General features: G+C 42.6%; 1 protein-coding gene across 1 annotated transcript; it reads right to left on the bottom strand.

Moving 5' to 3' along the window:
* Window positions 1-6,831: 6,831 nt before the first annotated feature.
* LOC310713606 (DGAT1/2-independent enzyme synthesizing storage lipids-like) lies at window positions 6,832-21,247 on the bottom strand. The gene is made up of 7 exons (XM_083518045.1): window positions 21,153-21,247; window positions 17,004-17,349; window positions 15,579-15,743; window positions 9,638-9,828; window positions 8,744-8,804; window positions 8,213-8,352; window positions 6,832-7,015 (listed from the first exon to the last, which is right to left on the bottom strand). Exons 2-7 carry the CDS (start codon window positions 17,254-17,256, stop codon window positions 6,911-6,913), a joined length of 915 nt encoding a protein of 304 aa, XP_083374171.1. The 5' UTR covers window positions 17,257-17,349; window positions 21,153-21,247; the 3' UTR covers window positions 6,832-6,910.
* Window positions 21,248-26,107: the final 4,860 nt, after the last annotated feature.

Below are 26,107 nucleotides of genomic sequence, written 5' to 3'. Positions count from 1 at the left end.
GATGCCAGTGACTGCCAGGCCGAGGGCATCAAACCAGTCTAGCCGTAGGAGGCTTGGCCGCTGACCTTCAACCACCACCAGTCGGAGCAGGCCCAAAAAATCCTTGAAGGCGATCCGGAACCGGCCAACACCTACCACGGGAATGTCGTTTCCCTGGTAGTCTCTCAGGTGTACGCGGTGAGAGTCAAGTTGCTTTTTGGACACTCTGGGTACCAGTCTTTTGATGGTGCTCCAAGACAAGATGGACAGGGCAGACCCAGTGTCGATCTCCATGTCACATGGAGCTCCTTCAATGAGTACCGTGATATTCAGCTTGCGTCGCGTAGGCGAGTCGGTTTGGCCAATTGTGGTTCCAGACGGGCAGCGGCAGTTGGTGAGAGTAAAACAGCTTTCCTTGGTGGACTGGAGTAAAGACTTGGACTTGCAAGTCAGTGAAGGGGGGTGTCAGACGGAGCCGATCGGCAGACCTTAGTGATGTGGCCCCTTCTGGAACACTTCCAACAGATGGCATCTCTGAATCAACACTTGGCACGGGAATGGTTGCCTCCGCAGCTGGCACATTCCGATTGGCCCTTGGACTTCTGTTGGAACTTTCTGCACTCCCGCTTTGTCTGGTGCACGTCATCGTCTTCACTGGAGGATGCCTCATCACTGCTGGCCTCTTCATGATGCACTGTAACTAGCTTCCTAGCAAGACGTGGGCTGCTGGCCTTGCGGATCTCCTGGGCGGAGCGTTCGGCAGCTTCCGAGGCCACGGCCTCCTCAATGGCTTTCTGCAGCGTGAGGTCTGGCTTGGCGAGGAGACGCCGTTGCAGACGGATGTCCCGGACCCCACAGACGATTCGATCCATCAGGGCATCGTCTAAGTCTCGGAACTCGCAGTGCATTGCAGCCTGTCGGAGGGCAGCAGTGTAGTTGTTAATTGACTCCCCCTCTGCCTGGTTCCCGTGGTAGAACGCATGGCGGGCAGCAATCTTGGACGGCTTTGGCGCGTAGTGTTTGCAGAGCTTCTCTTGTATCGTGTCCCATGGTGTTGCCTGGACTGCTTCAGGCGCAACCAATGCTCGGGCCGTCTCAAACACTTCAGGCCCACAGAGGCTGAGGAATAGACCCCGCTTCTGTTCCTTTGATACTTCTGCCAGCTCATTGGCTTGGAGGTAGCAGTCGAACCAAGCGAGGTAGGGCAATGGATGGAACACCGTGCTCTAGCCAGAACAGTCAGCTCTGAATTGGTTCTGTTCAGTGATTTTGCTCAGTGATTCAGCTCAGTGATTCAGCTCAGTTCAGAGGGTGGCCGCATCTGGCTGTGCTCTGATGTCCATCGATACCATCCTCATCGCCAGTGTTAAGTTGTGGGCGAACATATCAGATGACACAGTGATTCTTCAAACAGCTCTTGTTTATTCAGAGACCAGAACAGAACTGAACTGAAGAGCTCAGTCAGCCTGCTTAAATAGCGCTCCAGAACAACGTAACTGTAGCAACTTTCTAACACTATCCAATCACTGAACGTCACTTTCGATCGTTCATTTGCATAACTATCTACAGTATCCCCCTGCTGGCCCAGGGTGAGAACTTCAGTACATAACAAAAACTTCTGGAACACAAGATATGACGAGCTTAAAAAAATGTTTAAGTATAACTTTATGAAAAATACAGAAGCTTTTCTACTAGGGATAATGGACATAGGTACAGCAAGAGAAGATCAGAAACTATTCCTCTATGCCACAGGAGCAGCAAGGATCCTAATTGCTAAAAACTGGAAAAAAGACACAAAAAAGGAATGGCAAGACAAACTGTATACTGAACTGGCTAGATTAACAGAGGAAATTAAAGATCACACTAGAAAAGAGTTTTAAAAAGCATGGGGAAAATGCAGAGAATACTTCAAAAACAGTGCCCTAAAATACATACCTGGACCTGTTTCGATTAATGTCTGTAGGAGACTTTGTGGATATTTAAGTTATAATTAGAAAAATCATAATAATTATTCATAAAGGAAACAGTTTATAAGAAGTACCGTAAATAAGGAGGCCAGATACAGGATAAAGGAAGTCTTTTATTTCATTGTTTATATTGTTGTATGTTATGCTTACTGTATGTTATGTTCACATTTAGTGAGGGTGGATTGTGTATTGGGGGGTGGGGGGGTTATGTTATGTTGTAAATAAAATTCCAATAATTTTCTTTTTTTTTTAAGGTAGGATTTGTGACAAGTCTGTCACCTCCCTTTCCTGGTAGCTTCTCGCCCTTCAAGTAAGGTACAAGCAGTGCCGGATTTACAATATTGAATCCTAGTTCCTAAGTAAAAGCTCTTCCATTGGCACTTGTCTCTTTAATTCTACAGCAGCCTGCATATGAGGATTTCATTAACACATTCTGTGTTTGAATACTGAATCTCAAGTAATCATCCTCAGTAATCTATCCTACTCCAATAAACTGGAAGCTTAGAACTATAACACATTCTTTTGAAGAGCAGGTTTCTCCTTTTCCTACTTATCCTGCTCCAATAAACTTGACCAACCACTTGCTGGCCCCGGGGTTGTGCTCCCCAGTCCCCAACCCAGATAAATAAGAGACCAGTAAAATTGGTTTGGATCAAAACAGCTCACAACTTTATTGAATACAGTGGTACGTCAGGTTACATACGCTTCAGGTTACATACGCTTCAGGTTACAGACTCCGCTAACCCAGAAATAGTACCTCGGGTTAAGAACTTTGCTTCAGGATGAGAACAGAAATCGTGCGGCGGTGGCACAGCAGCAGCAGGAGGCCCCATTAGCTAAAGTGCTGCTTCAGGTTAAGAACAGTTTCAGGTTAAGAACGGACCTCCGGAATGAATTAAGTACTTAACCCGAGGTACCACTGTACAGATGAAAGAGGTTTGGCTTGGGCATGGGGCAATCAAAATATTTCCAGCCCACCCGCCAGAAGTGATGCATAGGTCAATCCAGATGGGGGTTCCTAAGAGTTACATCAAATAGGGTGACCCCCACAGGGACTGCCGTCTGGGGGAGTGCCTTCAGTCCTGGACCCACCTGGGCACGCAGATATAACCACTCCCCCCATATCCAGCTTGCCAAAAATTTTCGACCCAGCCAGGGTGGCAAGGACATGGCTGACCACTGGCACTGGGTATGCGTGGGCCGTGAGGGCCTTGTTTATGGTACATTTGTAGTCTGCACAGATGCGGACCGAACCATTAGGCTTGACGGGTGTGACAATTGGAGTTTCCCAGGGGGCATTAGGCACTGGCTCCAGCACTCCTTGCTCCACGAGTCGGTCCAAGAACAATAGGATCCAAATTGCAGCAGTCTGATTAGTCCTAGAACAATAGGATTCAGAATGCAGCAGTCTGATTGGTCCTAGAACAATGCAGCAGTATGATTGGTTGGCAGGAACCACCCAATCCTGCTCCAGATAGAAGGGAATCCACAACCTGATTGGCTTACAGTAGAATTCCGGAATTAGCCAATCATGTGCAGCCCATTGTGTGAATAATGTATATAAAGCAGATACTGTGAGGGGACTTTCATTCATTCCTCCTCACCACTATGAGCTGAATAAAGAGCATGAAATCACTTTGCGACTCTGAGTATATTTCACCAGGCTTATGGAGGGGTACAAGTTATGCAATGTCTGCAAGTCCTCGATTATAACCCATGTTAGATCAATACCCTTGTGTTGGCCCACATCGTTTCCCCCCAAATGAATGAGCAAAGCATCACGGGACCCTTGGGACTCAATTCTTGACATGACTAAGAACATCAATTCTGGCAGGTGTGGGCTGCTTAAATGGTCAGGGAGTGGACCTGAAGGAAGCCTTCCTGCTCCATTGACACTGCCCCCTGGCACAGCCCAAGTCCCAGCCTGCATCCTCATTCACCAAAGCAGGGTGCATGCCAGGATCCGGCTCCTGATAAGCCCCCACCACCTATCAGGAAGGGCACCGAATGCATGGTTCCCTCGTTGGGGCCCCAGTGGATCCTCTACCGTCCTGCAATGCCGCCACACCAAAAGGGGTGAATGGACTTGTGCTCCAGGCATTATCTGAGATCTCCAATACCATCCGTTTGATAGTTGGGATTAAATTATGCTGTGCTGATTTTACTACAGACAGCTCGTCAAGGACTTTGAAGCATTGTCCCTATTAAATCTCCAGCAGCTAGATGTCATAGACAACCCTTTCCTAAAACAAACGTAGTCGAGTACAGTAAATTCTAAATAATATTTTTTGTTGTATGAGTCTTAGTCTAAGGACCAAAGACACCCATGTTGTAGAACTTAGCACAGGTTCTCATTGCTTGGCCAAGATTGACATCCCTAATTCATTATTCCGCTTCTCTCTTAATATTTGCCTATCAAACTGGTATGCTTATAATAAACATTTGTATAAGGTTATAGTGGTTTGTTTGTTTTTTGTTACATGTGAGTTGATCAGCTGTTTTAATAATTCTGGAACCTCTGAGGCTGTAAAAGCTGCTGGTCCATAGATGGTAGTTATGGAGTTTTATGCCAGTGTCAATTGAGCAGGTTCTCTTTCTGTACATTTATTGGTTTACACTGACGATGAGAGAAGATTGGGGGCAGGCCGTGTTTATTTGCATTTTATTGCCTCTGATGAACTACAGTGAGATTTGTTTGAAGTTGCGGAAGAGTGTGTGTGAAATATTAGGTCAAGTTAGCCATATTGATCTGAATGCTGTTGGTATATCCCTGCTATCACTGTTGCCAGTTTGAGCTGTGTGTGTAACAAAAGGGAGCCATACCAGAGTGCAGGTGTCCTCTTTTTTTTGTCTTCATGTCAGTTTTAGTTTGTTGGTTAATTTATCTAATAAGGTCGTTTCAATTTGGTACCAGTGGTCCATGCTTACTCCAGACAAGTCTCTCCAGTGTCTAACTATGACATTTCTGGCTGCTGAGAGTAGGTGGGTTATAAGCTCTTTGTGGTGTAAGTGAACATTATTGTTTTAGAAAACAATTTTTTGTAGGACTGCTGTCCAAAAGGGTTGGATTTGGGAACATTCCCACCACATGTGAAGGTATGTGCCTGTAGAGGTACAGCCTCTTCAGCATTTTGATAAGGTTCCTGGATGTATAAACACCAATTTCTAAGATGCCATCTATAGATAAGTTTCAAAGTGAGTTTTCTTCTTTTGGCTGAGATGGATTTCAAGGGAGGTTTGGACCAAATTGTAGTCCATTGGGTAGAGTTTATTTCGTAACCTATGTCATGTTCCCATTGTTTTTTAATTGTATCAAGTGAAATTGCGGGGTTGTGAAGTAGTATTTTGTATATTGCAGATACTACCCCCCTACCATGTCCCTCTGCTGACAAAAGAAGGCTTTGTTGTTGTTTAGGGATGTGTGCAGTTGATGGTGCGTTAGCCAGGATACTTGAATGCCTCCTACTTTATCCTGTAATTCCTGTGTTGATATGGGTTTATTGTTTTTGTAGAAGTCTGCAAGACAGTATAGGCCTTTGGTTTGCCATGTTTATATGTGAAAGGTTTGGGCTGCATGACTGATAATGGATAATGAGACAAGGGGATTAGTGGGGATGGGGTTGGTGGCAATGTGCCTACTTTTTGTTTCCAGGCCTTAAGCATGGATAGTGTGAATCCCCCTTCAACTCAAGCAGCTGTGATAGGTGGCCATCCAACCTCTCCCATAAGGCAGCCAGTTTGAATCTTCCCCCCTCAGTTTACCCCATTTCTCCCTTTTGTGGCACAAAAGCGAGAAACTCATGTCTGGAAGAGGGAAGGCAATCCTGCTTTCTGCCTGCCATAGCGCTCTCGCTCTCTCTCTCTCTCACTCAGTCTCTCTCTCACACACACAAAAGTGGAGATGGGGCAGGACAATATTTTATTTCCTACTTTTAAGTAAATAACTGTTGATTTTTTTTATGGCTGTGGCTGCAGGAGGCAGAGTGGACTTAAGAAGGGCTGTGTAGAGGAGCGAGCACATGTGCTTTCAAATCACAGGCAGCAGGTCCTTCCCAGCAATTCCCTCTAGCCCCTCGCACTGGCTGGACTGTGGAGGGGAGGATGTGGGCAGGAGAAGTGATCAGGAGGAAGGGAGGAGGCAGCCCGTTTGTGAAGGATGGAAGCTGCCTGCAAGCAAGCAGGCGAGCACCTTCTCAGGCTCCTTCTGGTGATGTGTCACAATCTCAAAATGGTCATCGGGATATGCTCTTCAAACTGGTTTCTAAAGATTTATTGATATATTGCGCAACCCTACCTACCCCACATACAAACTGTTCAGCCATGTCTGCCTCCTGCTCTTTCTCTAGCACCCCACTCCATCTCAGATTCTGATCCCAATTTCAGTAATCCTCAGGTTTAAGATGTAAGTCTGGGACAGTTTTCTTTAGCTGTTTAACTGCACGTGGATTGCTGAGACTCAGATTCAAAGCTGAGTTGGCTGTTTTTGTTAGATAGGTCACTTTTTTCACCAAGCCTGGCTATATTTTTATGTTCTCTACTTTTCTTGCTATTTGTTTATGAAGACTTGCTTTATAGGGCTCAAATCTTGGAGCACCCTTTTATAAACATGAAAGAAGTGCCACTGTTTTAATACAGTGATTTATAGACATTATTCTTTCACATGTAATATTTCATGTTTCAGTTAAACACTCGCCTTCCCGTTATACTCTTTGATTCTGCCTTTACTAGTGCAAGTTCCCCCATAAGGGGAATTCTGGGAGTATTGCAGGATAGGGCAGGAAAGCACTTGTACCTCTTCCAAACCTAGGACCTTCTGCACACACAGCAGGTGCTGAGCTACTGAGCTGGGGACCCTTCCAAATAATTCATATACAATCCAGCACAATTCTATGCATGTTAACTTAGCTTTAGTTACATAATTATTAATTTTTCCTATTACAAACATATGGTTTATTTTATTTAGACTAGTTGGCTTTGTCATGCTTATCAAATCGTTCTAAAAGAGCTCTTAATATATTTCCTGGCCTTTTTTGGTGTCTATCCCGAAGATTTTCAAGTGCAGTCTTTGCCTGTTGAAAGAAAAACAAAGGACTACATTATGTTGTTGCAAAATAGATGTTCACAGTTATTAATATCAGTGGGGAAAATGCTAAAGGCATCAGAATCTGTGGCATCCAGAATCTCCTTCTTTCCAGCAAAAATGTAAATGTAAGCAATTGAATTTATTTTGAGGGACGATGCTGCAAATGTAAATCCAGTCATTTGTATTCAGAGATGTGTTGCGTGAGAGGCCTTGTGTATCAACACTCAAGAGCGGCTTTTTAGGCATGGAGGGTTGAACAAGAGGAGCCAGGGCCAGCAAACTCTACAGTACAACCGCTCATCTCTCTGTGAAACCAGCCCATTGTATTCATGTTTACCCTGGTTTTCTCGTTTAGGAAGGCCCCAAAATTGTTGAGCTTAGAAAGCCCTAACCAACAGCAATCTTGAAGAATGAGTTATTGTCACATTATAATGTAATAGCAGAGTTTATCATAGAGATGGCACCTGTGTTTAAAATTGTCTTCTTTGAAACAGCATCCCATTTAGGAGATTGATAATGCACAAGCAATAACTAACAAAAAATGTGGATTGGAATCATGGCTGTTAAAGAGAGCTGTATCCAACAGTGCAGTTCGGCTCATGCAACACACATCCACATGTACAATGAATTGTCTTCCTCTTCAGCCCTCTCACCACTCTCAAAAATTGGCACTGGGGTGACTTAGAGGGACCCTCTGGGACCCAGTTCTGGGGCCCATAGTGGGGGAGAAAATGTTCCATTGTGTGAGGAGATCTCTCTTTGTGCTGCACTAGATAAAATGCATAGTTTCTCCCATTCAATTAGTCTGAACAAGTTAAGAAGAGGGAAAACTGAGCGAGGAAAATAATGCACAAAAGTGTATATCATGAACCCTATCACTGGTCGTATAGAATGAGGAAGTGAATACAGTGGAACCTCGGGTTGCGAACGTGATCTGTGCGGGAGGCACTTTTGCAACCCGCAGCACCGTGTCTGTGCACACATGGGTCGTGATTTGGCATTTCTGTAACCCATTCCGATACTTCCGGGTTCGGCGTGGTTCACAACCCAAAAACGCGTAACCTGAATCATCTGTAACCTGAGGTACCACTGTATGCAGAATACAATTTAGAACTGAAAGAGAGAAAAACAAACAGGGAAAAAATATTCTGCTTCTTTACTTCCAAGTGTAGGGTTCACTTACTTTTTCAGCCAGCTCTGTGGCAGTTATATTTGGATCATATGGGATGGGTTCTCCAACATATGTCCTCAATTTCACTGGGAACCCTCCATAAGAGGGAAGGAGTACACAGCGAGTTTTCTCATACAGCCATTTTGTCAGCCCTGTAAAGGAAAGTGAACGCATATCAAATCAGACCTTAGTTAGCATTCTGTTAAGCAATTGCAATCAATCCATCCCAAGGAGGAAGAGTTAAATAATATGAGTACTTGGGGAAAGATATGCAACATATTCAATCAGCTCTTCTCATATTTTGGCAATTGGGATCATAAATTGTACAATAGACTGCAAAATAAATCTAATAGAAAACTAAACAAAGACATATTTCTCAATACTGAGGCAGGCAGCACAGATAAGTGTCCATGGAATAAACTCTGCTAGTAAGTAGGAAACAGATAATTGTTTTTTTTAAAAAAACATAGTCTATTATTAAAACGTATATTGCCTGAAACTGGATGTCTTGCTCAACCAAGAAACATAGGATATTTAACTCACTTGTCTTTCCGAAGCTCCTGTACGCTTCACAACTGTTTTGTGTAAATATTGGGATGATGGGCTAGAAGAATGAAAGATGAAACAAAAATGAAAGACAGGCGAGAACTGGATAATTACTTCGCCCTGACCACCCCACCTTTATTTTTGTTAAGGACAAAGAAGAATGTTTCACATCTGGGATTATTAGGAGAAGCAAGTCATAAATTATGCAATAGGCTTCAAAATATCTATTCAAATATCTCAGATGAAGAAACTTCACAAGTTGTTGACCAGATTTTCAGGAATTGAAGAGAGAGAAAGGGGGCAAAGGCCATTGTCAGGGATGATTGGTGAGTGCTAGAAGAGATAAGAGTCCGGGAATCCAGCCATATTTACGAGATTTATTGGTTTCTTTCTGCTATTTACACGGAGCTCTGAGAGTCAGCCTGCATCATGGAGAGTCAGTTGCAGAGACTGGAGAAGCTTTCGCTTTCTTCCAGCATAACCACTTCCTGAACCCACCCCCTTTCCTTCCTCTGTTACGAGAGTGGCCGGGCCCCGGAAGCTGCTCCCCCCTCTCTGATTCATTGCTTCCTGTCAGCCCTTCGTCACCCTCCTCGTCCGAGGAAGTACAGCTGCTAAGTAACGGAGGCTTATCTCTGTAAGTCCCCATTCTCTCCCCCTTCTCTGCCGCCAATTCCCTGACAGCCATTTTTCTTATTAAATGTTATTGATTTCAGTAGCTTTTTTAAAAAGCAGTGGTGGGGTATCCATAGCTCTCCAGTTATCATTTGACTCCAAAACAGGATATTTGCCATCCTTAGCTATGGAGGATGCTAGATCAAGGCTGTCAACACAGTGCGTCATATCCAGGATAATTGTGAGGGCAATGCAAATTGCCCAAACATCACTCACCACTTTCGCCTCCAAAGCTATCCGAGCGAAACCTGTGCGGTTACCCCACATTAAGCTGTAGTCAGTACTAAAGCTTGCTTCTCTAGCTCCACCAGGTGCAATGCCCAGTAAATGGCCTTTCTTCAGAATTTCCACACATTCAGCATTTGTGAAATCTCTCAATAAGACAACATCATAAAACGTCTTCAGCCCTAAAAAAAGTAAGCCCCAAACAGAAAAATGCATTTTACATAACTCTTAATGAGAAAATAGTGTGGATACTATACAAGTGTCATTATTCCAAAGATATCACTCTATTACGGATCAGCTAGGATTTCATGGAAGGGGGACTTTATGCTAGTTTCCCTTTTCTTCACATGTTCTGGCAATAGCCTTTTTTCGGAAAGCACACAGAGTGAGATTGCGTGCTGAGGTGAGCACATTTTGGATAAGTGTTCCTCAAGTCTGTAGTACAACAGATTGATATTCTAGTTTGCATCATGATAAAAATACAGCCCATAGTGCCTTGCTGGATAATGCAATTCTTCAATCCCTATAGGCTGCATGGGCTTTGGATACAGTGGACATTCACACATAGACAGATACAGAGAGAGAAAAGAGAGGAGAACTTGCTGGTGGAAACCTGCCTCCACCAGCAGAAGCCCATCTTTTCACCCAGACAGGGGGTTAGATCAGGGGTCTGCAACCCACGGCTCCGGAGCCGCATGTGGCTCTTTTACACCTTTGCCGCGGCTCCAGGGCGGATACTAGCGAGGGGAGGAGGCGCATTGTGCGCCCCGACACTCCCCACTGTGGCGGGCGTTGTACTGGCTGTGACGTCGCATGGGGGTGGTGCATGCGTTAGTCACGCACTGTCCTGATGTCACCTTCCCGCCCGCTGTCAGATCGGATATTAAGCTAAGAAACAATATATGCAGTGTTATATCGGCTCTGGATCCATTCCAGTCCGGCTTCCGAGCTGGTCATGGGACCTAGACGGCTCTGGTCGCCCTAACAGATGATCTCCGCAGGCAGATCTGCAGGCAGCTGGATCGAGGCGGGTCGGGGCTGCTGATTCTTCTAGACCTGTCAGCAGCCTTTGACATGGTCGATCACGAACTCCTGGACCACCGCCATGCCGACGTGGGGATCCAGGGCACAGTCCTTCAATGGCTGTGCTCGTTTCTCTCTGGTCGGGGACAGAGGGTGGCGCTTGGGGGGGTACTGTCATCCCGCCACTCCTTGGTGTGTGGAGTGCCCCAGGGTGCGATACTCTCCCCAATGCTTTTTAACATCTTTATGCGCCCCCTCGCCCAGCTTGTCCGGAGTTTTGGGCTGGGCTGCCATCAGTATGCTGATGACACCCAACTCTATCTGTTGATGGATGGCCATCCTGACTCGGCCCCAGACACACTGATCATATGCTTGGAAGCTGTGGCTGGATGGTTACGTGGGAGCCGGTTGAAGTTAAATCCTTCGAAGACAGAGGTCCTCTGGCTGGGACGGGACAATATGGGATTGAGGGGGCAACTCCCATCTCTTGCGGGGGTGCAATTAGTGCCAGCACCGTCCGTTAAGAGTTTGGGTGTAATCTTTGATACCTCCCTCTCCATGGAGGCACAGATTGCAGCTATAACAAAGGCGGCATTTTTTCATCTCCGCCAAGCTAAGCAGTTGGCTCCTTACCTCTCTCGCCCTCACCTAGCCACTGTGATCCACGCGACGGTCACCTCCAGACTGGATTATTGTAACTCGCTCTACGTGGGGCTGCCCCTGAGACTGACCCAGAAACTCCAGCGGGTGCAGAATGCCGCAGCGAGACTCCTTACGGGGTCTTCGCTGCGGGATCACATTCATCCGGTGCTATACCAGCTGCACTGGCTCCCGGTGGAGTACAGGATCAGGTTTAAGGTGCTGGTTTTAACCTTCAAAGCCCTATACGGCCTAGGACCCTCGTATCTACGGGACCGCCTCTCCTGGTATGCCCCACAGAGGAACTTACGGTCCTCAAATAAAAACATCTTGAAGGTCCCAGGCCTCAGAGAGGTTAGGCTGGCCTCAACTAGAGCCAGGGCTTTTTCGGCTGCGGCTCCAACCTGGTGGAACGCTCTGTCACAAGAGACAAGGGCCCTCCAGGACTTGACATCTTTCCGCAGGGCCTGCAAGACAGAGCTGTTCCACCAGGCCTTTGGTCAGGGCGCAGCTTGACTCCCTCCTTTGGCAATCTTTACAATACTTTAGTTTATGGTTGCCATCAATTTCGATTTTAATTAATTCTTTGATGTTTTTATAATGTTGCACTATTTTAGTGTTGTTAGCCGCCCTGAGCCCGGCTTCGGCTGGGGAGGGCGGGATATAAATAAAATTATTATTATTATTATTATTGTTGTTGTTGTTGTGCGGGATATAAATAAAATTATTATTATTGTTGTTGTTGTTGTTGTTGTTGTTGTTGTTGTTGTTGTTGTTTTAAATGTCGCAATGGTTTTGCAGCTCCCAGGTTTTTTTTCTTTGGAAACGGGTGCAAGTGGCTCTTTTTGTCTTAAAGGTTGCAGACCCCTGGGTTAGATGCTCCATTAATTTACCCAGTGGAATGCCCCCCAACAGAGCTCTCTGTGCTACTGGGCCTGTTTGGGCTCTTACCTCACTTCTTTTGCTTTATTTTTAAAATCGACCAATGTTTCCTGGTGTGGCTGCTGTTTGATGATGGGGGGGGCAGTGGAGGACCATGTACACTGTGCAGCAAGGATGCCACATGTGTTTGCTTGCAGTGTCACATGGGGGCATAAAAGCTGTGGGTGGGAGAGCTTGATTGACCATTGTTTAATGGGTTGGGGTTGCTATGAGAGCCGTGGGCATGTATGTGGGCTTCTGCTCTTTTGCTTAGCTGTAGCTCCCACCCCATCCCAAGTGGTGTATTAATACAGCGAACTTTTTCACAGGTGGTTTACTAGTGAACAGGCTCCCAAACAGGATTCCATTCTTTGCATTGTTCTTCCCAGTAAGACATCCATCTTTATTAGTGATTGATTGAGGGGATCATCAAGTTGGGGACCCAGGTTTTTTTACACCTTGTTCTATTCTGGCATTAAAGGCAGCAGCAATTATTATATGAGAACCTGTAGACGTAGTGGAGAAACCAATGACACATTATCCAGATTCCCCCCATTTTTTCATCCCTGAGGAAGAATGTAGACAATTGTACAAGAAAGCATGACATTTCTTTATGGTAGCCTTGAGATTACTGGAGTAAAAAATGGCATTCTTGTAGACGTTTTGAGGTGAGTTAATGTTCACCTGCAATCACAGTTTAGGCCAATATCACTATTAAACTGTGATTACAAACTCTTTGCCAATATATTGGCAAGCAGGCTTAAAGAAGCCATCAGAGAAATTATTCATCCACACCAGATGGTTTCTCCCAGGAAGACAAATTTCGGGAAATACCAGAAACATTGTCGATATTTTGGAATATCTAGAAACTAAAAGTGATAAAAAGGCAGCCTTGTTATTACTTGATGCGGAGAAGGCCTTTGACAATGTTTCCTGGTATTTTATGAAAAAACAGACAGAAATAAAGGGACTAGGAGTAGATTTTAGAAATGGAAATGAAGCAATATGCCACCAACAAAGAGCTAGGCTTCTAATAAGATAATAACATAATATAAATCTGGGCAAGAAAATATACACAATATAAGCAATATAATGAGAATGTATATGTGGGATATTAATAAAGATTTCTGTTCTAATCCTGAAGCAAAGTTCTTAACCCGAGGTACTATTTCCGGGTTAGCGGAGTCTGTAACCTGAAGCGTATGTAACTCGAGGTACCACTGTATAACCTGATAAGATTTATTCAAAAACCTCACAAAATTATAGATTGCATTTCCTCATAACATCAAAGCAACTCCTTAGAGTACTGACGAAGATAATATGGAATAATAATGTAGAATTGTGGCGGGTGGTGATACCAGCCCCAATGAATGATTTTGTCCTGGGAATGTGCTGCTATATACTTGCAATTGAAATTATTCAACCCCCATTGTAAATTCATTTGGATGATGTAGACCAGGCATAGGCAAACGTGGCCCTCCAGAAGTTTTGAGACTACAGTTCCCATCATCCCTGACCACTGGTCCTGTTAGCTAGGGATGATGGGAGTTGTAGTCCTAAAACATCTGGAGGGCCGAGCTTGCCTATGCCTGATGTAGACCTTTGGAGTATGAAGTTTAGAGGCCAATATAATATTGGCAGAGCCATGCTCGGCTTTGCATTGGGTCATTTGGCTTGACATTCACATCGGTTTGTACTCGTCAAGTCGTGTGCCCACGATTCTAGGAACATGGAGGACATATTCCTTCCAGTCCTTTACTCTGAGGCAATGTTGCCTATAAACATGGCAAGGAAAGTAGAGTGATCTGACAATTTGAATAAAAAAATTGGCTTCCAGGTGGAAAAATCAAAGTTGGAAACAGAACTGTTAGATCCCAAAACTAAGATACTTTCAATAATGTATAACTTGCTGTTAAAATGGAATACTCAAGATGAGACGGTTAAATCTGTTATGATTAAATGGGCACAGGACATTAGACATAATATTATGTTTGCTGACTGGGAACAGTTAGGGACCACAGGTATGAAATTTACGGCATATAATGCCTTAAGAGAGAATATTATGAAAATGGTATACAGGTGGTACATGACACCAGTCAAGCTTGCAAAAATCTACCATTTGCCCGATAATAAATGCTGGAAATGTAAAGAAACTGAAGGTACATTCTTTCACCTTTGGTGGACGTGCCCAAAGATTAAAGCCTTGTGGGAAATGATATATAATGAATTGAAAAAGGTATTTAAATATACCTTCCTGAAGAAACCAGAGGCCTTTCTCCTGGGCATTGTCGGCCAATTGGTGCTAAAGAAGGACAGAACTTTTTTTATGTATGCAACAATAGCAGCAAGAATACTCATTGCAAAGTATTGGAAGACACAAGATCTACCCACTCTGGAAGAATGGCAGATGAAGGTGATGGACTATATGGAATTGGCAGAAATGACTGGCAGAATCCGTGACCAGGGAGAAGAGTCGGTGGAAGAAGATTGGAAGAAATTTAAAGATTATCTGCAGAAACACTGCAAAATTAAGGAAAGTTAAAGTGATGTTGGATGGAAAATAAGTGGTATTGGTTAAAAGTTTTTTAAAGTGTATGCAAGTATAGATTGTTAATACTTAGAAATATATATTTACAATAGGTGATGATGCAGAGTTATGAAAAATGACAGAGGGTAAGGATTTGCTGAAAGGACTTTTTAAATGGGAATACAAAAGGGGAGGTGTGAGGGGGTCAAAGAACCAAGGTGATGAGATAAAGGAGGATTGAAGGATGGAATTAATTCTAAACTTTAAACTTTTTATGTTTGTTTTTCTTTCTATGTATATCTAATCATTCTTTTTCTTTTATGTTTCTTTTTATTTTTTAAATTGTTAGTTGTGTGAACTGTATTTTATAATTCTATGTGTATTTTAAAAATCTTAATAAATATTATAAAAAAGGAAAGTAGAGTGATCTGTTTTCTCCTGCCTAACTGTATTTTGATTTGGCTAGTTTAATTTGATTTCAAGATCCTTTAGACCGTTATACTTAATAAATATAACATTTTTTCATAATACTGTGCCCTGAGTCTTCCTTATGGTGTGTTTTCTGTTAAAAAATGCCCTGAAGAAAGAAATGAATTGGAAATAACTATTCATCCTTCGTTCAATCTGTTTAATTTCAGGGGTTTGGTGAGAAATAACCTTCCCCTCCACTAACTTACTTTTTCACCTGCTGCTGCTATTTTATTTATCTGTGGTTTTTTCCTGCTTGCCTGATACACTGTTTTATATACTAGAGCATTGTTTTATGTCAGATTTAACACATGTTTAATGTAAAAATACATAATTTAAATATAAATAAATTACCTGGGATCCCATACAGGGCACGATCAATTACTGAATGGCACAGTTTTCCTTTCTCTGTAAAAACTTTTGTCACAAATAAGGGATAGCCGACAAGAATACTTGAGTGATGATAAATAACAATCCCTGGTCCTGTAGGGAGATGTTCCATGCCATAAATTTCATAACCTGAAAATAAAATGAAACAAATAATATTACTTTGTTGAAAGGTAAATAAAATATCAAAAAAAAATACTGGAGAAAATCAATGTGGTTCAAAAAACTGAAATTTAGGTAAAAAGCTCTGCTATATCCTTCAGCTTTCTAGATACTAGGCTGTCATCCACACGTAACAGGACTTTCTCTGTGGTCCTCCCAGAATTAATGGCGGGAAGGGGAATTTCTCCTCTCATGGAATGTTCCTTCCATGCTTTCTTCCAGGCGCAGTCTTTGATTGAGCTATTTTCTGTTTTAATCTACTTTTAGCTTTATGCATTATTATGATAAATGTTTTGGAGATGTTTAAATTTTATTTTAAGGGCAGTATTACCCTTCTGCACAGGATTGCTTTGGGAAAGAGCTATCCAAGGTCTGGAGAACATTTATCCCCTCTCCCTAAGAGCTCCAACTTCAGGCATCTTCAGACCATTTTCTGAATCACATACCAAGCTGCTTCCATGACAGATGCACCCCTAATCATGCCATAAGTAGTTACAGGGTCTCATGCTTATGGCCCAGACTTGGTTTTAGTAGTGTATTTTGGATTTGTACATCAACTCCTAAAGAAATAAAAGTCCTCTAGGAAGCATTCAGCATACAGGAAGAGTCCTGCTGATCAGGCCAAAGGCCTCTAGAGTCCACCATCCCGTTTCCTGCAGTGTCCCTCTAAAGTAGTAGCCATCACCACATCCTGTGCTGGTTTATCATGCTCAGGAAAATCGCACCTACAAAGTCCCACTATACAATGTTATATTAATCACATTGGCTGTGTACCCACTGCACGCTTAAAGCCAATCCCTCTCCCTTTCCACAATCCATGAAACTATTTTCAAAGGGCTTTGCTAATTGTGTCTCTGTGAGGTGTAAACAACATTCTCCAGGTTTCTTTTGGAGAGGAGGCATGCTTTAAATGTGATTAAATGTATGGTGCTTATGCAGCCACAAACTGGCCCTTCTGTAATATGTCTTGATTTCATACTTCATAAAAAGTTTTTTTCTTTTATCATTGTTTATTACATATATAAATACTCATGCCTGTGTTTTGATTCTTATGGAGCCAACCAGAAATTGTAGCTGTTGTGACCCTGAGGTGGGTTTAGAGGTCCAGCCCTAATGCCCTGTGGCAACTATTGTTCCAGTGCTTCATACCTGAAATTCTGATGCTCAGTCCTATGAAATTATATTGGCTCATAAATTGGAATTATTGGTATGAAAGGAACATGTACTCACCATGCCATATCTTTCCAAATAGCTCTACAAATCGAGCCAAAGCATGCCTTGGCTTGTCCCAAAATTTGCTATAAAAATCATTTCCTTGTTGGTTATTCATCTTGTAAGCATTGAACAAAAATGAGATAACACAGCCAACAAAATAAAAATATAGCCAATGTGAATAAATCAAAATTGGAAGCAGGAATAACCACAGAGGGTGAACCACAAAGCTCAGGTATTCTTCCAAATAAGTAAAACTAATCCAGCTCATAGTTCCTGATCTGAAGCACGAAGCGTATGTCAATGAAACCAATGAATCAAGTGAGTTTTTCCTCAGTTTTGATGCTTTCCCCCCACTGTTTACCTGGAAAACAGAAAATGCAGTACATCAGTTTGAACTGTCACCCCAGAGCATTCATAGTTACATGAAATCACATGCTATTTAATATTTTCTTAGTTTTTCCCACAGTAACTAGCCAAGTAGACATATTGTTTTTCCAACATTCATCGTGGGGATGTACAAAATTAGTAATGTATGATCATCATTTATTTGTTTGGAAAGCAGGCTGGTTTCATTTCACAGCTGAATTGTTAAGGTCTTCTAGACTGAGAGCTCTGGCATTGCAGGACTTTGTTAGCCACTGGACTTTGCACTTGCTGTGTAGAGTTTGCCTCAGCAAGTTCGGGTTACAGACGCTTCAGGTTACAGATGCTTCAGGTTACAGACTCCGCTAACCCAGAAATAGTACCTTGGGTTAAGAACTTTGCTTCAGGATGAGAACAGAAGTAGCACCACGGCGGCACGGCAACAGCAGGAGGCCCCATTAGCTAAAGTTAAGAACAGTTTCAGGTTAAGAATGGACCTCCAGAACAAATTAAGTTCTTAACCTGAGGTACCACTGTACTTTAAAAGCCGAAACGCTCTCTTGTCTTCAGAGAGTGAAGACTTCTTGTAACAACTGCAAAGAATGTGTATATATAGTGTGTGTCTTTTTGCCCCCGAAGTAAAAGCTCTCTCTGCTACACAGTTGTTTCCTATACTGAGCCTAACCGCTTGGCTGAACTTCTGCAGCGCAAACACAACACCCAACAAGGAGGGTGGGGAGAATGGTGAGTTGAAGTTTGGAAGCATTTTGGGATACACTGCAAAGTGCCTCTTTCTGGGGATGTGATGTGGGATTGCCAGGTGAGAGCCAATGCTGTTGGATTCTACCTCTTGAAACCAAACCCTACCTAATATCACTGCCTCTAGAACTTTTTTCCACATGGGTAATGGGGGATCATGCCACAATACTCATTCACCGTGTATTTATCTACAAATTACTATATCACCTGAAAACTGTTAGCGTCACATACAGTCATACCTTGGGTTAAAGTCGCTTCAGGTGTTGTTGTTTTTTTTTTAAAAAAATATTTTTTATTGAATAATTTTATGTTACAAAAAACAATACAGCCATACTACCACTAAATATTATTAAGAAATAAAAATTGCATACATCGATATTTAGTTTATTTGTTATTTACCATCTTATTTACTCCCAAACATTGCATACAACAACACACATATGTGCAGACACCCACACACCCACACCTGCACACAAAATGATGATAATGAAAGTAAATATTTTTCCTCTTTTTCTTCCAAAATCTTTTCTTCAACTTTGACTTCCTGTCAAGTCCCTTTGCATATATTTTATCTTACATTTGAATGTACACAAAACAATAAACCTTTCTATATAATTTTTCTAATACATTCTGAAAACATAATAAATCCTTAATTATTATCCACCTCCTTTTAGTTCCTTTATCACTCAAATGCTAGCACGGAGTCAAAACTATTATTGTATTTTTGAACATATCTTCTATAACCATCCCATTTTTCCACAAATTTTTGCTTTGAGTTTCCTCTGAGTTTACTAATCTATTGAGCCGTCTCCACCAATTTCTGTAATTTGATTTGCCAATCTGTTATTTTTGGAGCCTCGTGATCTTTCCATCCCTTGGCCACAAGTATACGAGCCGCTGCGGTTGCATACAAGAATACCTCTCTTAGATTTTTTGGGATCTCTTTATCTAAAATACTTAATAGAAATGCCTCCGGTTTTTTAGTAAAAGTTATCCCCATCATCTTTTTTAATTCATCTTATATTCCCCCCCCCCAAAATCGTAATCTTTTCACACGTCCACCACATGTGGATTATGTCACTGTTATTTCCTCCACATCTCCAACAAGCAATCGCCAAATTTTTATACATTCTTGATAATCTGGAAGGAGTGAGGTACCACCTATGAGCCATTTTCATCATGTTCTCTCTTATATTATAGCTGGCTGTAAATTTCACATTTACCTTGCATAAGTTTTCCCAATCTTTTAGCATAATTGGATGGCCCACATCTTGGGCCCACTTTTTCACTGAAGCCTTAACCTCCTCATCCATTACTTCATAGTCTAAAAGAAGTCTATACATTTTTGCAATTATTTTAGTTTTACTATTCAAAAATTCTCTTTCAAATCTTGAAGGCTCCTTTTCAAAACCTATCTGCTTATCCAGTCTGAACATTTCATTCACCTGGAAGTAATCTAGCCAACTAGAAAAGTGATCTTTTATTTTTTCATAACTTATCAATATTAGTTGACCCTCCTCCTCCCTTAATATTGTGTTATACGTTATCCAGTTCTCTTTGATGTTGTTGGGTTTTTTTAAACAGCGATTGCTTCTAATGGAGAGTTCCATCTTGGGGTTTTCAGTTCCAAATATCTTTTGTATTTTTCCCACACCTTATATATAGCATTTCTTATTATATGATTTGAAAAATTCCGGTGCGCCTTTATTTTCCCATAATTAAGATAACCATGCCATCCAAAACGTGTGTCATGACCTTCTAGAAATAATTATGAACTGTGTGGAAATGAATTATTAACCAAAAGGATTTGTGTTGTGGAAGATCTGGAAAGGAATGAGGGCCTTTGGAATGACGCAGCTATAAAAAGAGATTCTCCATGACAGGCAGGCTTGTTGCAGGATTGAAGATCAAGAGGGGGAGGAAGCCATGGCTGTGTTATCATACTTGACTCTGTGTTTGACTTGGCAGAACCCCCTGAACAAGATCGAAGTGAGAGCGACAAGTTTGCGAAAGCTAATGAGCAGACGCTAAGACTGTTTTCTTTGGAAGTGCTGAAATACGTCTGCTGTCTGAATATGATTTTTGGATTAATGTGAAAACCCACACAGGACTATAATACGTTTGTTTCAACTCACTTGTGGAGACTTTCAGAGGTTATAAAGAAAGGAAAAATATACGATAATAACAAGAAGAGTTGATTTGTAAAGGACGCCTCAGAATGTGAGACGTCACACAGAACTGTTTAACCCTGTAAGTTCTGATGCTCCTCACAAAAATTGGCAAAGGGGGGAGGCTGTGTCATGTGACAAAGGTATTTGAGAGCAGAAGCCGTAAAGGAAGAAGATGAGGAGTCTAGAAATGTGAAATGCTGAAAAGCTGCAGAATCATTTAGCATGCGGAATCACTGTGACGTATCTTGAGGATGACTCATTCTCTGTATAAATTTTGTATCTGCTTGCAGGCAGACTCAGTGTGTGTGTGTGTGTGTGTGTGTGTGTGTGTGTCTGTTTCAGTGTGTATGGTGGATCCTGTGCTCTACCAAGCATGTGCTCAATGGAAACTCTGTGTATGCTCTGAAGCTAGTTTAATCTTCTATTCATTATGCTGTTATTTGCAAATTAGTTTATTTTAACTCAGTAAAGCTTTTATTCTTTTACTGAAGAAGACTCTGCATTATTAATTTATGCTGCGTGACACGCTGGGCTTGATATAATAGCTGTTTTGATTCCAAAATGGCTTTTGTGCCTATAATTGCCGTATGATATGAAGGAATTAAATTTCTGCTTCTCAGTGTTATAAAATTCAAAAACCATAAGAGCTCAAGCTCCTCTCTTTGCGCAGCTATGAAAAACCAAATTTCACCTTACAGGAACTGAGAATTAACACAACTAATAGCACATTTGCTAAGGTAAGAAGAGACTGGTTGGTTGAGATTCCTGCATTGCAGGGCATTGACTAGATTATTCTTGGAGCCCCTTCCAACGCTACATTTCTATCAATCTATGAGCTTTTTTTTTTTTTTTGCTTTTTTTTTTTACTTACATTCCTGGTAAGTCAAAATTGCCTTGGCTTCAGTCACCACTCTGTAGAAGCACCTTTTTCATAAGCTAATTTCCAGCCGTAACGAGGAACGTCCGTTTCTATGGTGCCTTAAATAGACTATATTGGGTGGTGCCATTTGTATGAAGAGATGAAGCATTGTGAAAACGAGGGAATGCTTAGGGAGCCGGCTGCTTGGAAGTTGTGGACATTTGTAATCAAACATGAAATAGGGAGTCACACCTACAATAGCATTCCTATGGCACAATGACATTTTGGGTCACAGAGTAAAGGAAGGAATTGTGGCAAGTGTGTTCTCTCCTTTTCATGGCAGTCTGTCCCTTCCAGTCAGTTACAATATGTATGTTGTGTAATACATAACCTTAACAACATGTTCTGTTGCTATATTGAATCCTAGTGCATAAGTGAAAGCTGTTTCATTGGCACTTGACTCTTTAATTCTACAGCAAATGAGGATTTCATTAACACTACTGGGTTTGAATACTGAATCTCAAGTAATCATCCTCAGTAATCAAGCCTACTCCAATAAACTTGACCAGTCACTTGTGCTCCCGGCATTTTCTGAGATCTCCAATACCATCTGTTTGATCACTGAAATTAAATCCTGCCATGCTGATTTTACTGCAGGCAGCTTGTCTAAAAGCTTCTTCAGGAGTTGCCCCTGCAGTATGCATTGCTTGATCAGGAGCAAAAACGTTCCAGGTTGACATGCTTTGACATCAAAGGGTCTCTGGTATTCAGTACATGTCTAGTATTGTCAGGTGGAGGTGAAGGAAGTCCAGCATGCATTTGTCAGTTGTCAGACCAATGTTTGCATACACATATGATGGTCTGTTTTACTCTCTTTTCAAGAGGAGAGATATTCCTTGTAACAGAGAAGTAGTATTTTCCTGCATTTAGTGTGATTTGTCAACAGGGGAGAAATAATGTGATAGCTTGCCTTGTTTAATTTGTTTGACATGATTAGAATCATAGAATCATAGAGTTGGAAGAGACCACAAGGGCCATCGAGTCCAACCCCCTGCCAAGCAGGAAACACCATCAGAGCACTCCTGACATATGGTTGTCAAGCCTCTGCTTAAAGACCTCCAAAGCAGGAGACTCCACCACACTCCTTGGCAGCAAATTCCACTGTTGAACAGCTCTTACTGTCAGGAAGTTCTTCCTAATGTTTAGGTGGAATCTTCTTTCTTGTAGTTTGGATCCATTGCTCCATGTCCACTTCTCTGGAGCAGCAGAAAACAACCTTTCTCCCTCCTCTATGTGACATCCTTTTATATATTTGAACATGGCTATCATATCACCCCTTAACCTCCTCTTCTCCAGGCTAAACATGCCCAGCTCCCTTAGCCGTTCCTCATAAGGCATCGTTTCCAGGCCTTTGACCATTTTGGTTGCCCTCCTCTGGACACGTTCCAGTTTGTCAGTGTCCTTCTTGAACTGTGGTGCCCAGAACTGGACACAGTACTCCAGGTGAGGTCTGACCAGAGCAGAATACAGTGGCACTATTACTTCCCTTGATCTAGATGCTATACTCCTATTGATGCAGCCCAGAATTAGTTTATTCTAACTTTCTCTTTCACAATCTTCTATTGATTATTATTATTCACTCCCTCCTTACAATCCTTTATCACCAGCTTTCCAAGATTTCTGAGCATTAATAAAGCATCTCACCTTCCTTATCCACAAAAATGCTGTGTCATGCAGTACTTTGTCTGCGATTCAGTCACAAACACATTAAAAACAAATATCCATGGGATGTAAAAGGCAAATAGAACCGGGACAATCTTCCCCTAGTCACTTCATGAATCACTTGAAGAAGAGTTAAAACCAATTAAAACTCATTAAAACCGCTTAAAACCTACTAAAAGGCAAATAAAAACCACAGGTCTTCCAGAGAGAGATGTTGCTGGCCCAGGGGTTGTGCTCCCCAGTCCCCAACCCAGATAAATAAGAGACCAGTAAAATTGGTTTGGATCAAAACAGGTCACAACTTTATTGAACACAGATGAAAGTGGTTTGGCTTGGGCACGGGGCAATCAAAATATTTCCAGCCCACCCGCCAGAAGTGATGCATAGGTCAATCCAGATAGGGGTTCCTAAAAGTTACATCAAATAGGGTGACCCCCACAGGGACCGCCATCTGGGGGAGTGCCTTCAGTCCTGGCCCCACCTGGGCACGCAGATATAACCACACTCCCCCCAGATCCCATTAATGGGATACACCAGTGTTTTGAGGGGCAGGCGAAGACAACGGATTGCCCCAATGCCCAACCGAGCAGACAGCTTGCCAAAAAACGCTTACATCTACATCTACATCTACACCCTAATACCTTCAATCATATATGGCAACCAAATATTGTTTCCTGATAAGGAAAGATGCGCGCCATCTGGCCTAAACAGGGTCTCGTCTGAGAATGTGATCTTGGGGTGGTAAATCACTCAACAACCCCACTGTAGTATGCAGCACCTCACTGCGCAATTAACCTTTTGCCAAGCCCGGTTGATGCCCACTGAGTCTGGGTTCTGCCATTGTCTCTGCAGCATCTCGGACTAGCCTAGGCTTATGGAGGGGTACAGGTTGTGCAATGTCTGCAAGTCCTCAATTATAACCCATGTTAGATCAATACCCTTGTGTTGGCCCACATCGTTTCCCCCCAAATGAATGAGCAAAGCATCCAGGAGCCCCTAGGACTCAATTCTTGCCAAGACTAAGAGCATAAATTCTGGCAGGTGTGGGCTGCTTAAATGGTCAGGGGGTGGACCTGAAGGTAGCCTTCCTGCTCCATTGGCACTGCCCCCTGCCACAGCCCAAGTCCCAGCCTGCATCCACATTCACCAAAGCAGGGTGCATGCCAGGAACCGGCTCCTGATAAGCCCCCACCACCTATCAGGAAGGGCACCAAATGCATGGTTCCCTCGTTGGGGCCCCAGTGGATCCTCTACCGTCCTGCAATGCCGCCACATCAAAAGGGGTGAATGGACTTGTGCTCCAGGCATTATCTGAGATCTCCAATACCATCCGTTTGATAGTTGGGATTAAATTATGCTGTGCTGATTTTACTACAGACAGCTCGTCAAAAAATTTAAAGCATTGTCCCTATTAAATCTGCAGCAGCTAGATGTCATAGACAGCCCTTTCCTAAACAAACGTAGTCAAGTACAGTAAATTCTAAATAATATTTTTTGTTGTATGAGTCTTAGTCTAAGCTCCAAAGACACCCATGTTGTAGAACTTAGCACAGGTTCTCATTGCTTGGCCAAGATTGACATCCCTAATTCATTATTCCGCTCCTCTCTTAATATTGGCCTATCAAACTGGTATGCTTATAATAAACATTTGTATAAGGTTATAGTGGTTTGTTTGTTTTTTGTTACATGTGAGTTTATCAGCTGTTTTAATAATTCTGGAACCTCTGAGGCTGTAAAAGCTGCTGGTCCATAGATGGTAGCTATGGAGTTTTATGCCAGTGTCAGTTGAGTAGGTTCTCTTTCTGTATATTTATTGCTTTACATTGGTGATGTAAACCTTTTTCCCCCCTCTATATGTCAGTTTTAGTTTGTCGGTTAATTTTTCTAATAAGGTCTTTTCAATTTGGTACCAGTGGTCCATGCTTACTCCAAACAATTCTCTCCAGTGTCTAACTATGACGTTTCTGGCTGCTGAGAGTAGGTGGGTTATAAGCTCTTTGTGGTGTAAGTGAACATTATTGTTTTGGAAAATAGGACCAATTCTGGAGTGGGTTCCAATACCTCCTTAGTTATGTTACATATTTTTTGTAGGACTGCTGTCCAAAAGGGTTGGATTTGGGAACATTCCCACCACATGTGAAGGTATGTGCCTGTAGAGGTACAGCCTCTTCAGCATTTTTATAAGGTTCCTGGATGTATTAACACCAATTTCCTCAGGGTCAGATGCCACCTATAGATAAGTTTCAAAGTGAGTTCTCTTCTTTTGGCTGAGATTGATTTAAAGGGAGGTTTGGACCAAATTGTAGTCCATTGGGTAGTTTATTTTGTAACCTATGTCATGTTCCCATTGTTTTTTAATTGTGTCAAGTGCGATTGCGGCGTAAAGTACAGTGGTACCTCAGGTTACGTACGCTTCAGGTTACAGCCTCCGCTAACCCAGAAATAGTGCTTCAGGTTAAGAACTTTGCTTCAGGATGAGAACAGAAATCGTGCTCCGGCGGCGCGGCGGCAGCAGGAAGCCCCATTAGCTAAAGTGGTGCTTCAGGTTAAGAACAGTTTCAGGTTAAGAACGGACCTCCAGAACGAATTAAGTACTTAACCTGAGGTACCACTGTAGTATTTTGTATATTGCAGATACCACCCACCTACCATTTCCCTCTGCTGACAAGAGAAGGCGTTGTTGTTGTTTAGGGATGTGTGCAGTTGATGGTGCATTAGCCAGGATACTTAGATGCCTCCTAATTTATCCTGTAATTCCTGTGTTGATATGGGTTTATTGTTTTTGTAGAAGTCTGCAAAACAGTATAGGCCTTTGATTTGCCATGTTTCTATGTGAAAGGTTTGGGCCGCATGACTGATAATGGATAATGAGACAAGGGGATTAGTGAGGATGGGGTTGGTGGCAATGTGCCTACTTCTTGTTTCCAGGCCTTAAGCATGGATAGTGTGAATCCCCCTTCAATGAAGGAACCTCAACTCAAGCAGCTGTGATAGGTGGCCATCCAACCTCTCCCATAAGGCAGCCAGTTTGAATCTCCACCCTCAGATTTGTGGCACAAAAGCAAGAAACTCATGTCTGGGAGAGGGAAGGCAATCCTGCTTTCTGCCTGCCATAGCGCTCTCGCTCTCTCACTCAGTCTCTCTCACACATAGGCGCCGACTCCATGGGGCCTGAGGGGGCCCGAGCCCCCTCAAAAATTCGTTAAGAAAATTATTAGTTATATTATGCTTTGTAAAATCACAAA

The sequence above is a fragment of the Podarcis liolepis genome, assembly GCF_965112155.1.
Source record: "Podarcis liolepis genome assembly, chromosome: 8".
Lineage (NCBI taxonomy): Eukaryota > Metazoa > Chordata > Lepidosauria > Squamata > Lacertidae > Podarcis > Podarcis liolepis.
Note: the sequence above shows the minus strand (reverse complement) of the source record. Positions and strands in the feature narration are given on the sequence as shown.

Bases quoted from the DNA above. Each gene is read 5' to 3' on its own strand.
- LOC310713606 (XM_083518045.1), bottom strand. From the start codon at position 17,256: ATGAGCTGGATTAGTTTTACTTATTTGGAAGAATACCTGAGCTTTGTG. The intron at 15,744-17,003 runs GTGAGTACATGT...TTTTATTTTCAG, and splicing joins ATTTGGAAAGATATGGCATG to GTTATGAAATTTATGGCATG. The intron at 8,805-9,637 runs GTGAGTGATGTT...TCATTCTTCTAG, and splicing joins TAGCTTTGGAGGCGAAAGTG to CCCATCATCCCAATATTTAC.